Consider the following 13,225-nt stretch of genomic DNA (forward strand, 5'->3'; position numbering starts at 1 on the left):
TTCTTCTTTCACAAGAGAAACAATGTCAGATCTTCCACTAGATTTGGTAGAAGAATTACTCTCTCGTGTCCCGGCCACATCTCTGAAACGGTTACGATCTACTTGCAAAAAATGGAACGCTTTATTAAATAACCGGAGATTCACCGAGAAGCACTTTCGTGAAGCTTCAAAGCAATCTCATGCTCTCTTATGGAAGGATTTTAGGGTTTGTCCAATGAGAATCAATCTCAACGTTGCTGCTCCGTCTATAGAGTTTAAGAGTGTTCTTAGCCTAAAGGTTTTGGACATCTTATTTGACACCAAACCATATGGGTGTCGTGTCTAAAATCTATGAGTTAACCTCTGATTCTTCTTGATAAAGTCGCTCTCAACTACTACCTCTTAGAATCAGAGAATGGTGTGTCTTTGAAGGGAAATACTTACTGGTTTGCTTTAGATGATGACACAAGTTTCTTACTCGGTTTTGATTTTACAACAGAGAGATTTAACCGTTTTTCTCTTCCCTCAACTGAGAATTTGGATATGATGGTTTTATCGGTTTTTAGAGAAGAAAAACTCTCAATGTCACATGAAAAATTTTGTACATCAAAGATGGATATTTGGATACCCAATAGAATTGATAGTGAAGCCGCCTTGTCCTGGAAAAAATCCTTTTCTATAGAGTTTAAAATCCTTAGTATTTGTCATTATTTTCCGTTTTGCAATAGTTTTATGATCGATAAGGAGAAGAAAGTGGTCGTGTGTACTGCGACTACTCTTGTAAGGGATAAGAACATGGTAAGCATTATTGGAGAGGACAATGCGTATTACACAGAAATCCCTGTGGAATCTACAAATTGTTCATGTAGTCCATATATTTTCAATTATGTTCCAAGTTTGGTTCAAATCCAGCAATGTAGAGACAAAATAGAAGAATAAAACTATTAGTGGAAAGTAAGGAAATGATTTCTCGCAGCTCTTTCTTCGGTGTTGTTTTTCTAAACAAATGTCGTTTGATTAATTTAGTGAACTGATTAGTTCTTCAGACATCAAGAATCTTTCTCTTCAAACGGTTTTGATACATAACCATCCATTTCACACTTCATGCAATTTTTGTCTGTAGCCTAAATCATAACGCGGTTTTCTTGTTGATCTCTTAATTTCCAGATCCCAGACTCTCCTTGTTGCTTTAAATCTGCTCATGTAAACAATAAAGTAACAGTTAAAATAAAATGATCAGATTAGCTTGAGTCACAGACTCACCTTCATGAAACACAACCAAGTAACAAGACTTACTCATCAATTTCGGGCATTTGCAGATCCATGAAGCTTGCATTGAAATCTGTTTTCCTATAATTAAGTTTCCCATGACAAGTATATTATAGCTTGGGGATATAATTGGCGTTTTTAGACACGGATAAGCACTACACTGCGTTGAATTCGTGGTATGAGGTTGCAAATCTGAAGCAGTACTCGGTTTATGGCCTCTACTCTAATCTTAAGGACTCTCCAACCAATCCATTCAAAAACATTTCATGACTTTCTTTTTCCTTTGTGTGTTGCTACTTTTCTAATTTTGTATTATTTCTCACCTACTTTGTTCGTTTTAGTTTATTTCTTTCATATAAATTACGCTATATAGTAAAATTATGCTATATACTGTGCTTTACTAATTGGCGTGTAACATTTGCGTAAATTAGATATATAGTTAGAATACTCGGTTGTTAATGTCGCTTCCTTCCTTTTGTACTCCCAGATCATGGCTCATGAAATCAAAAAGGTGTGGCCTTGGTTGATTCGTAGCCATTATTGAATTGTTTGTCATGGTTTAGTAAATTATATAAAGGTGAGAGACAGACCCAACCAAACTATGAAAGGTCATCATTCGGGGAAAAACTGGATCCATCTCCAAATAAGGGTTTACGTTGCTACTACTGCTTCCTTCGTATGGACAATAGCTTCTAGGGTTTGGATTTCCATTCCCAATTTGCTAGTATATTTCAGGTTTGGGGGGGAGGGGACTGGGTGGAAAATACAATTGATCAATTAAGTAATGACTTTTATTCTCTATTAAAGTACCAATGCTAATTCTTCTTATTGTTTCATCCGTCTTTGCAGCTCTCTCATCTTCTTGACCGCTTCCAACAAAAATATCATTTGTGTTGGTCTAAAACTCTTCGACTTGTACTTCAAATGGAAATATAGGTCATAGGTGGATCACAAAAAGGAGTAAACTGCATATTATCTAGCTTCTTCCTACAACGTATGATAATATTCCTTAAGAAAGATACCAAGGCATAGATTTCACTCAAGTTATGATCACCAATTCTACGACCGCTTTATAGTTGCATCATCAACTCATCAGTAACATACTCGTTTTCCTGCTTATAGTTCTTCATCAATTGCTCATGAATCTTCTCTGTCTTGTGTATCACTCAGCACTCTTCTATTTTTTCTTCTAACCAAAAAAACAGTTTGCCGTCAAGCCCAGCAAATTTTATTCAAAAATCTTGCAAGAGAATCTTAAGAAAAGAGGAAATCTCAAGATAATTTTGATGGCAATCCATCTAATAGAGAAAGTATTGACAAGAAGAATCAAGATAATCATGTTAGTTACAAACCAAAAAGAAGATGTCTAAGAGGAAAAACGGCAAACTATCTTGATACAAATTCTATCGCTAAATGTTTAGTTTAATATCTTTTGTTATACAAAATATTTATTTAAACGAAATTCAAAAATTTCATGTAATCAACATCAAGTACTTGGGTCTAAAACGAGACGTAAATTTCATTATTTCAACAACAATCTGAAGTAATGTGGGAATCACATCTACAAATTTCCACACACACAGCGGCAAAGAAATAATTTTTTTGATTAGCTAGTCAACAAAGGCGAATTGTTTTGCTGCGACCTCGAACACCTCCCCCGCTTTCTTATAGATGACTTACTATGAGAATTCCTATGCATGGTCAGAACTACTACAAAATAGGATCTCTACTATAGGCCGAAGGAGGTAAACCACGTTTACTTTGATACATACAAAGAAAATGAATCAAATTTCATTGAAATAAACTTTCATTTAAGGAAATAAATTACACCAAACAATTAAATGGCACACGAGAGCTAGGACTACCACTCAACCTAACTATGACTGACAGGGTCTTATAGCCAACATTGACGGTTCTGCGATTCAAATCTTCTCTTCTTCTCGGGCTTGGATACATTGCATGGCACGCAACACTTAGAAACTTGGGCAAAATTTGTTTGGTAGAAAGGTTCTTTTCACCTTCATTACTTGGCAGACAATGAAGAATACACAATTGGTCCAACAACTCTCTAGAAATGGGTGGCTCATGTGTTAACCTATCTGATTTCGAATCAAGGGTTACATACTCAAATTTCAGAAATAGTGGACACAATTTTAAAGTGGCTGGACTGTCTTGTTATCGTGCTTCTTTCTTGACAACATAGGTAGCGATTCTCTAATCTTATGCCCCTCTGGTTAGAACATAGCTAAATCATCCAAAGAGCAGAGACCAAATTAAGTTTTCCCCTGGTTTAATTAAAAAAAAAAGTTTTGGCAAGAAAAAACTCAATGAGCTAAGAACCGGCTAATATATATAATGGGAGAGTTTCTCTCCTCTTAGGATGTCCACATCATCACCACATTAATATTATAGATCACACCAACAATTATTTCAAAATATTTAATTTTATGGTTAATACATCTCATTATCAAAGAAGTAATCATCAATTAATGCATAATTTTAAATAAAGGTTACTTGAATAAGAATAACATAAGTGTAACATATATACATATAAAACATTTAAAATTAAATTTATGTTAATATATAACTTAAAATGAACATAACCCCTAAATATTTAATTAAGAAATAAAAAATAATTATGAAAATTTTATAAAGATATCAATGTTATTTAAGATGGATAAAAGGATTCTTAATGAAATTTATTATACAATTACAAACAAATAATAACTTATTAAAAATAAAATAAAACATTAAAAACTATCATTTTAAGAATAATAAGGAAACCTCAAATATAATTTAGGATGAACAAAAGAATTGAATTGAAATGGAAAGCTATAAGAGTTTTTTTTTTTTAATAATAAGAAGATATTCATATTTCATGGAAACATTAACTTAAAGAGATAATAATGAAATATAAGAAATTCATTTAAAATAATAATATTTTTAGATTAAAAAAATAAATGGTTAAATGTTGTAGTAAATGTATGTTTGTATAAGTTTTTAAAGATAAAAGAAATAATTTATATTTAATATTATATTTCGAGAGAGTAATAGTATAGATTCACATTGACGAAAAAAATAGAAAGATTCAATGTATCTTAATATTAAATTAGAGTAAAATATAAGAATAAAAACAATACAATTATATCTACATTATTTCGAGATAGTAATAGTATAGATTCACATTGATGAAAAAAAATAGAAAGATTCATTGTATCTAAATATTAAATTAGAGTAAAATATAAGAATAAAAATAATACAATTATATCTACATTATTGTTTGCTTTCTAAATAAAAATTGAATATGTTTAAATATAGGTAAAAATCTAAATAAGTACTATTGAGAAAATTATAACAAATATATATCTTTCGTAAAATTACATTACACTGAAGCACGAAAACCATATAACTGATAAACGAAAGATAAACTAAGAAGATGAAAATGAGGAAATAGTTTTGAGTTAAGAATCAATTTAAAGTTTTATTATATGTAAGTGAGCATAGAAGATAATAGAAGAGTAGATGTTGGAAAGCGAACACATGCATCATAGAAGATGACGAAAAAATGTTTGAAGATCCTGAAGCATCAGATATATGTATGCACATGACTAAACGAAATTCATCGGATATATGTATGCACTATAGATAATTTGGTTTAGTAAACCAGACTATCATATTCAACATCGGGTTAAATCGTCGAACCATGTAAGCATAGTAGGATAGATAAGATAAAGACATTTATGATTTGGTCAAAACTTTCCTTTAGGTATTATGGTCTTGCTTCAATAGATAAATTATGCTCTCCAAACCTATTGAAGTGGCATGAATATTACGTTTATATATTTTCATAGATTGATGTTCAAACTTAGCAAATTTACTTTTAGTACGAGGTACGATAGGTCAAAACATCAAGAAAAATATACTTACAAGATTTGTTTATGGAAATAACTCTCTTTTTGATAAAGTCCATTGATAACTACCGAGACCGAATCATCTTATATAATTTTTATTATTACGTGGTACCTACCAAATATATTTTATAATTTCTATGTTGTATATTGTTTCGTAAAACAAGTATAAATATATAGAGTTTTTAAAATTCAAACGATTATGATTAGTTTTTTTTTCGGGTATTTATGAGAAGAATTATGATTAAAATTTAATGTTTAATTAAGTTATATGCTAAGAACCGGCTCTTATATAAGAGTCAAAGAACCAGTTCTTAGCATTAATTTTTAGCAATTATTTATCTTCTTATTTTTTAAAATATCTCTGGAATCCATGATAACCCGAGAAATTCGATCCGAACCAGAACCCGAAAATTTAGTTTTATTCTATTGGGTCCTAAACTCATAAAACCGAACCCAAACCAGAACCCAAAAATACCCGAATGTTTTATTCGAAAATTCGAAATTTTACCCAAAATTTGAATTTTTAACAGAAAATCCGAATATTTACCCGAAAAATCGGGTATTTATCCAAAAACCCGATAATTTACCCAAACATTTATGTAGTGGGTATTTAGCAGTTCTGAAAATCAATACCCGAACCAACCTGAATCTGAAAGGACCCGAACCGAAATCGAACCAATCTTATGATTTACCTTATTGGATCCTAAACTCCTCTACCCGAAAGACACGTTACCGATTTTTTATTTTATGAATTGCAAGTTTTTTTTTTTTTTTGTCATCCGCAGTTAATTAGAGCTCAAAAGAGCCATTCCTGAGGAATGTTGTTTACATAGGTGAGATGAAGCGGTTCTGTACGAACTTTTCGTGCCAGATTATCCTCCTTACTATTAGCCCTACGAGAAATTAAAGATAAAGAAAAAGATGAAAACTCCTCCTTGTCGCTCTGAAATTCCTCCAAATACACTGAAAACGCCGGCCATTCGGTTGGAGAAGACACCATCTTCACCAGGTCTGAACAGTCTGTAAAGAAAGCTACCTCTTGAATATCTGCACCAATCATACACTTCATCGCCCAGAGAAGGGCCTCGACTTCGGCATGTAGTGGAGATAGACTTCTACGGAGGTTCGCAGCTCCCATGGTTGGCGGCTCTCCATTTGACGACGTACAGAACCAGCCTGTACCGGAGAACTTATCACTTTCTTTCCATGATCCATCCACAAAACAACGGTATCCCGAATACTCCGCCTCAAGTGAAATATCCCTCACTCGATCTTGATTTACCAAGTCCACAGAACCATGATTTTCATTATGGAGCTCAATTTGAGCTGACTGCCACAATTGTGCCTCTTTTTCCGCTAATCGCAATACTTCTGCTGGGTCTGTATCTATGTTTTCAAAGATTTTTTCGTTCCTTGCTTTCCAAATATACCAAATAATCCATGGGAAGGCTGATGAATCAAATTCCGTAGGTATTCTCCAAAATAAGTGATCCAAATTCGTAAAATTAGATTCCGTGGGGAAAATCCCCATAGCCGTAGGAATCTGTGAAAGTGCCCAAATCTGCGTGCCGGGTGGCACTTAAAGAGTGTATGATTGATCGTTTCCTCTGATGCGCCACATATGGCACACCCCGTGTCACAATCAATTCCTCTTTTCCGCAGATTTTCCGTAACCGGTACACATCCCGTTAAGATTTGCCATATGAAATGGCGTATCTTAGGTGGACACTGCACTTGCCAAGAATATGCTTTTAACGGGTTGATGTTAGGGCCAAAAAAGTTTAAATTGGTCTCCGACTTCTCCATCCGTGTAGAATGATATCCCGATTTGACTGTATATTTTCCGGATTTTGTAAAATGCCAACCCAAAGAATCTTCTTTTGTTGGCACACCCACAGGTATGGCGCTTATTAGAGCGACATCTTCTGGATTATAGATCGCTTTTAAGAGATCAATATTCCAAAAGTTCGACCGACTATCTATAAGTTCTTTAACTTTTAAAGATGGGTCAGCAACTGAACCATTACTTTTTGCTTGTCTCGGGAATTGAGCTGGAATCCAGGGAGAATATGATTTTATATTTTCCAAAGGATTGGATTTCATAAAATACCGTCCTTTAAACACTTTTGCGAATAGAGAATCTGGAACCGTAATCAACCGCCATAATTGTTTTGCTAGTAAAGCTGAATTAAAATCGTCCACATTCCGAAATCCTAACCCCCCTTCCGATTTGCTATTGCACAATTTGTTCCAAGCCATCCAATGCATACCTCTGGAGTCACCATTTGAGCTCCACCAGAAATTTGCTACCGCGCTAGTAAGTTTAGAAGTGATTGTTTTCGGTAGTCTGAAGCACGACATAACATAAGTTGGTAGTGCTGCAGCTACCGATTTAATCATCACTTCTTTTCCCCCTTTTGATAAAAATTTGGCCGACCATCCGTTAATCCTTGTTTGTAGTCTATCTCTGACAAAAGAGAAAATTTTTGTCTTGGAGCCCCCCAAACTCTCCGGCAATCCGAGATAAGAACCCATACCACCGATATTAGTGATACCTAAGGTAGATTTGATTTCTTCCTTGATATCATCATCTACCTTGTGTCCAAACTGAATCGAGGATTTTAAAAAATTTATCTGCTGTCCCGAGACCTCTTCATACTTCTTTACAATCCCCAAAACTATCCCGCATTGGTCCTTGTTAGCCTTGCAAAAAAATAAACTATCATCCGCAAATAACAAATGTGAAACCGAAGGGCTTGCATTTGCCACTTTGATGCCCGTAATTAATTTTTCCCGTTCAGCTTTCCGAATATTTGCAATGAGCACTTCTGTGCAAAGGATGAATAAATAAGGTGAGAGCGGGTCTCCTTGTCGTAAACCCCTCTCTGGTACTATTAGTCCTCTAGGTTGTCCATTAAGGAGAACTCTATATTGGACCGTTGTAATACACCACATTATCCATTTAATCCATTTTTCACAGAAACCCAACTTCCTTAAGACCTTCTCGATGAAAATCCATTCTACCCTATCGTAAGCCTTGCTCATATCCGTTTTAATGGCCATAAATTTGCCTTTACAAGACGGGTTAGTTCTCAACCCATGGAACATCTCTTGTGCAATGAGAATATTATCCGAAATCAAGTGTTCTTCTACAAAAGCCGATTGTGTTTCCGAAATCAGTTTTGGAAGCACCGTCTTAAGTCTTTGGCAAAGGATCTTCGATATAATTTTATACCCAACATTGCAAAGACTAATAGGCCGTAATTCCGTCATCCGTGTTGGTCTTTCCGTTTTTGGAATCAGGCAAATATTAGTCGTATTTAGCCGTTTATCAAAAATTTCATCCTCTAAAATGGAGTTAACCAGACAAAGAAGATCTGTTTTAATAGTAACCCAAGCCTTTTGGAAAAATAAGGCTGTCATACCATCAGGTCCAGGCGCTTTTTCCGGGTGCATCATAAACAGAGCCGTTCTCACCTCACACTCCGTCGCGCGTGCCGTTAGAAAATTATTAATTTGATCCGTAAACAGAGCAAGTTTATTATTTATTTTATTTATTTTTAAAATTAATATTTTTTTTCTAAGAACTACAAGTTAAGAACCTACCATTGGAGAGACATAAAAATTAAAATCAATAACTAATCTCTTAACTCTAAAATTTACAAAATTAATATTAAACTAATCCTAGGACTAGGAGCTAAAAATAAGAGACCCTCAATAAGGTTGTAATTAACTACGATTTTCCTAAATTTATAAAAGTTAGAAAAAAAAAAACAACAACCGTAGACTACCCCTCATACGGTCATACCCTAATTTATAAGACAAAGATTGGTTGAGAGGGACGAAACTAAAAACCCTAATTTATACTTACCGAGCCTGAGTCGCTTTCTTCTTTCACAAGAAAAAACAATGATGATGCCTCACCTTCCAGCGGAATTAGTAGAGGAAATACTCTCTAGAGTCCCCGCCAAATCTCTGAAACGATTACGCTCTACTTGCAAACAATGGACCACTTTATTAAAAAACCGAGGATTAAGCGAGAAGCACTTTCGTAAAGCTCCAAAGCAGTCTCTGGTTCTCATATCGAACGATTATAGGGTTTGTCCAATGAGCATCAATCTTAACGTTGTTGCTCCATCTATAGAGTTTAAGAGAGAACTTAGCCTAAAGGATTTCCTTTATAGTTCTATACAAGTTGATATAACCACAGTTTTTCATTGCGACGGTTTGTTGTTATGCACCACCAATGATGATAGACTCGTAGTTTGGAACCCGTGTTTGGGGGAAACCAGGTGGATTCAACTCAAAGCTGATTACGAGAAACACTCTATGTTTGCTCTAGGATACCAAAATAACAAATCTTGTCGCAGCTAAAAATCGTGAGGTGTTGGAACTGTAACGAACCAAACATAGGTGTTGCATTTGAAATATATGAGTTTAGCTTCATGGAGGTTTTGTGATAATGTTTGTGTCGGCTACGTTATAAAACCACAGACTGGTGTGTCTTTTAAGGGAAATACATATTGGGTTACTTTCAATGAAAGAAGTATCTTGGCCAGTTTTGATTTTACAACAGAGAGATTTAAACGTGTGTATCTTCCGCCAATTGAGAATTTGGATTGGAAGATTCTATCAATTGTTAGAGAAGAAGAACTCTCAGTGTTAATACAGAAAGAGTATACATCAAAGATGGAGATTTGGGTGGCCAATAATATTGAAACTGAAGCCACCTTGTCATGGAAGAAATCCTTTACTGTGGATATACGAATTCGCACTAATTCTCATAATTATACAGTTTGCCATAGCTTTCTGATCGAGGAGGAGAAGAAAGTGGTCGTGTGTTGTAATGAAAGGAATTATGACATCATGATAGACATTATTGGAGAGGACGATGACTATTACACAAAATTCCCTTTTGTACAACCTAGATGTTGGCCGTGGTGTCCATGTATTTTCAATTATGTTCCAAGTTTGGTTCAAATTCGGCTGAGGTAGAGGATAAATGAAAATAATGAAACTAGCTAGTCTCCTTTTTATTTCTTCGATCGGTTTTGTTTTTCTAGACAAATGTCAATTATTTTACGTTATGATTTCTTTATTCTTTGCATTACATTCAAGTTTTTAGCTTAAAACATTTTTACATTATAAGTCGGGTATTGATGATAGGATATGCGGCGGGTGTAATGTTTGAGAAAAGGTACATGAGATGTAGAGGATCACAATGGTATATGCGATATCCGATATCCGCTTGTGCTAAGCTAGAGGATCAATTGAAACTTGGACATATAAACTATAAAACGTAAGAAATTCCATAAAAATGATCTCAAATCAACTTCTTGATGTTCTGCTACATTGGTGTTTGTACTGTGATATATGTTGCCTACAATCTCATGGGTTTCCTAACTATAGATGTTCTTTTTCTTTGTCGAAGAATCTTGCCACGGATGAATAATCTATTTTCCTCCTCAAACTGTTTCGATACGTAATCATATATTCCACACTTGATGAATTTTTCGTTTGTAGCCTAATTAAATCACATCAGCTGTCATAGCTAATATTGGTATGTGCCACTTCCTAAAAAATATCAAGAAAAGAAGCTTCGCCAGACTTTGTTTTCTAGTTGATCTTCTTTTCGGAATCATAGACTCTCCTTGTTGCTTCAAGGGTAAAAAAAAACGAAAAGAAATGACCATATTAGCATGAGTCACATTAAGTGGCTTAAGCAATACAAGTGCAGCTTAGCCACTTTCAATCACAAGATATATTATACGATTGTTTATCCTCGTAAGTAGACGTCTTGAATGTGTTAGCATATCGCATCAAATTATTGGTTTGTCATGATACTTGGTTATTCGAGGATGCTTCAAAGGGATTACTATATAGCAGCATTTACTGGTGCAAAATACGTTGCAAGATTTGTCCCAATTATAGCTGATAACAACAATCACATCATGACAAAGTTGAGAATATGTTCTTGATAAAGACAGATGATCGAGATACAAATGTTCGTGTGATTTAACAAAGAAGAATGTGCAATCAAGACGCAACACTGCAAGAACCAAAGAGGAAAAGTAGATTGTAGCTTGGGGATCCAATTGGCGTCGTAAGGCACAGATAAGCACTACACTGCGTTACATTGCGTTGAGTTCGTGGTATGAGGTTGCATATCTGAAGCAGTACTAGCTCGCTTTATGTCCTCTATGCAAATCTTAAGAACTCACTAACTAACCCATTCAGAAACATCTCACTACTTCGTTTGTTCAATTTTAGTTCATTTCTTTCATATAAATTATGCTATATACTATATTTTATCAATTGGGGTGTAAATGTAACACCCCAGTTTAAGGAATATGGTGGTGCATGCGGAGAAGTTTAAAAGAATTGATTTGGCCACCTATGTCACCAAAGTGCACTTATCTTTTCAGTCAACTGTCCTGAGAGAACTCCACAGTTAAGCGTGCTTGAGCTGGAGCAATTTCAGGATTGGTGACCTTCCGGGAAGTGATTGTCAGAACCGTGTGAATGAGGACAAACCATGTGGTGATTTGTAGGGTCGGTAAACAAGTCTTTAAAGCCTCCCGGACGTAGCGGACCGGCCGTCGGACAGGAGTGGGCCCATGGGCCGAGAGAAGACGTGGGACCCATTGGTAGAGACGGTCGGAGCGTTACAGTAACGTTTTTTTCATAAGTTAGATAGGTGGAATACTCTGATACACTCCTAAATAGTTGGAATACTCCAATTTATTCCATGTTCTAAAAATTGCGCGATTAAGCGCCCAAATAACACGAGATCATTTTTTTGGTATACGCTCCCGATTAATCTGTTTTTTCAATTATTATTTTCTAATTTAACTATACATTTTTTGAAAGAAAATAGATATTTAAAATTGAATCTTTAGCATTATATATTTAATTTCTGTAATTTATCTATAAAAATGAAAGAATACAAAAAAAAAATCTCAGCATATTCTTCTTTTAATCTCCGACTAATTGACTAAAACTTCGATATTTTTTTACTGTACGATTAAAGAAATATTTTAAACATGAAAAATACTTGGGTTCACACCTAGGGTTATATTATATTCACCCTTTTTATTTCAGCCAATTAGAATTTGCCACCAAGTAATAAAAAAAAATTCATTTAATTATAAAATCTAATTTGCCACTAAAACAAAATTATGTATCGGTTTGGGTTTATTAGAAAGGGTTAGGGTTTAGATTTTATAATTAAACGAGGTTAAATATCTGTTTAGGTTTATAAACAGACTTAGATTTTATAATTAAACGAGGTTAAATGTCGATTTGGGTTTAGAAAGTACGATTAGGGTTTAGATTTTATGATTAAACGAGGCTAAATATCGGTTTGGGTTTATAAACGGACTTAGAATTTACAATTAAACGAGGTTAAGTGTCGATTTCGGTGTAGAAAGTACGATTAGGGTTTAGATTTTATGATTAAACAAGGTTAAGTATCGGTTTGAGTTTATAAACAGATTTAAATTTTACAATTAAACGAGGTTAAATGTCGGTTTGGGTTTAGAAAATACGATTAGAGTTTGGATTTTATGATTAAACGAGGTTAAATATCGGTTTGGGTTTAGAAATTACGATTAGGGTTTAGATTTTTTACGATTAAATGAGTTTAAATGGCGGTTTGGGTTTACAAAGGAGAATTAGGGTTTAGATTTTGTAACTAAACGAGATTATATATCGGTTTGAGTTTATAAAAGAATAGTTAGAGATTAGATTTAATAATTGAGTTTAATTTTTTTTTATTATGTGGCAAATTCTGATTGGTTAAAATAAAAGGGGGTGAATCAAAGGATTACTCTGATTGGTTATTATGTGGCAAATTTTTTTTATTATGTGGCAAATTCTGACTGGTTAAAATCAAAGGATTCACCCATAGGGATGAACCCAAGTATTACTCTTTAAACATTGGATATATAGTTAAAAGTTGATTAATTTCTAGATATATTTTGATCTATTTTTATCGTTTTTCTTATGAAAGTTTCTAAATCAAAGTAAATCATATTTAAGTTTTTCGAAATTAGGAACTAGTTGGA

At 34.2% G+C, this 13,225-nt stretch overlaps 1 protein-coding gene and 1 pseudogene across 1 annotated transcript; both read left to right on the forward strand.

Moving 5' to 3' along the window:
* Positions 1–22: 22 nt before the first annotated feature.
* Positions 23–1,050, forward strand: LOC9319739 (annotated as a pseudogene).
* A 7,957-nt stretch (positions 1,051–9,007) lies between these two features.
* On the forward strand, positions 9,008–9,704 carry LOC9319740 (putative F-box only protein 9). The gene is given in 2 exon segments (XM_021030480.1): positions 9,008–9,525; positions 9,528–9,704. Coding segments are annotated over 2 exon segments (549 nt in total). The 5' UTR covers positions 9,008–9,068; the 3' UTR covers positions 9,620–9,704.
* The last annotated feature ends 3,521 nt before the right edge of the window (positions 9,705–13,225 follow it).

This window comes from Arabidopsis lyrata (genome assembly GCF_000004255.2).
Source record: "Arabidopsis lyrata subsp. lyrata unplaced genomic scaffold ARALYscaffold_3, whole genome shotgun sequence".
Classification (NCBI taxonomy): domain Eukaryota; kingdom Viridiplantae; phylum Streptophyta; class Magnoliopsida; order Brassicales; family Brassicaceae; genus Arabidopsis; species Arabidopsis lyrata.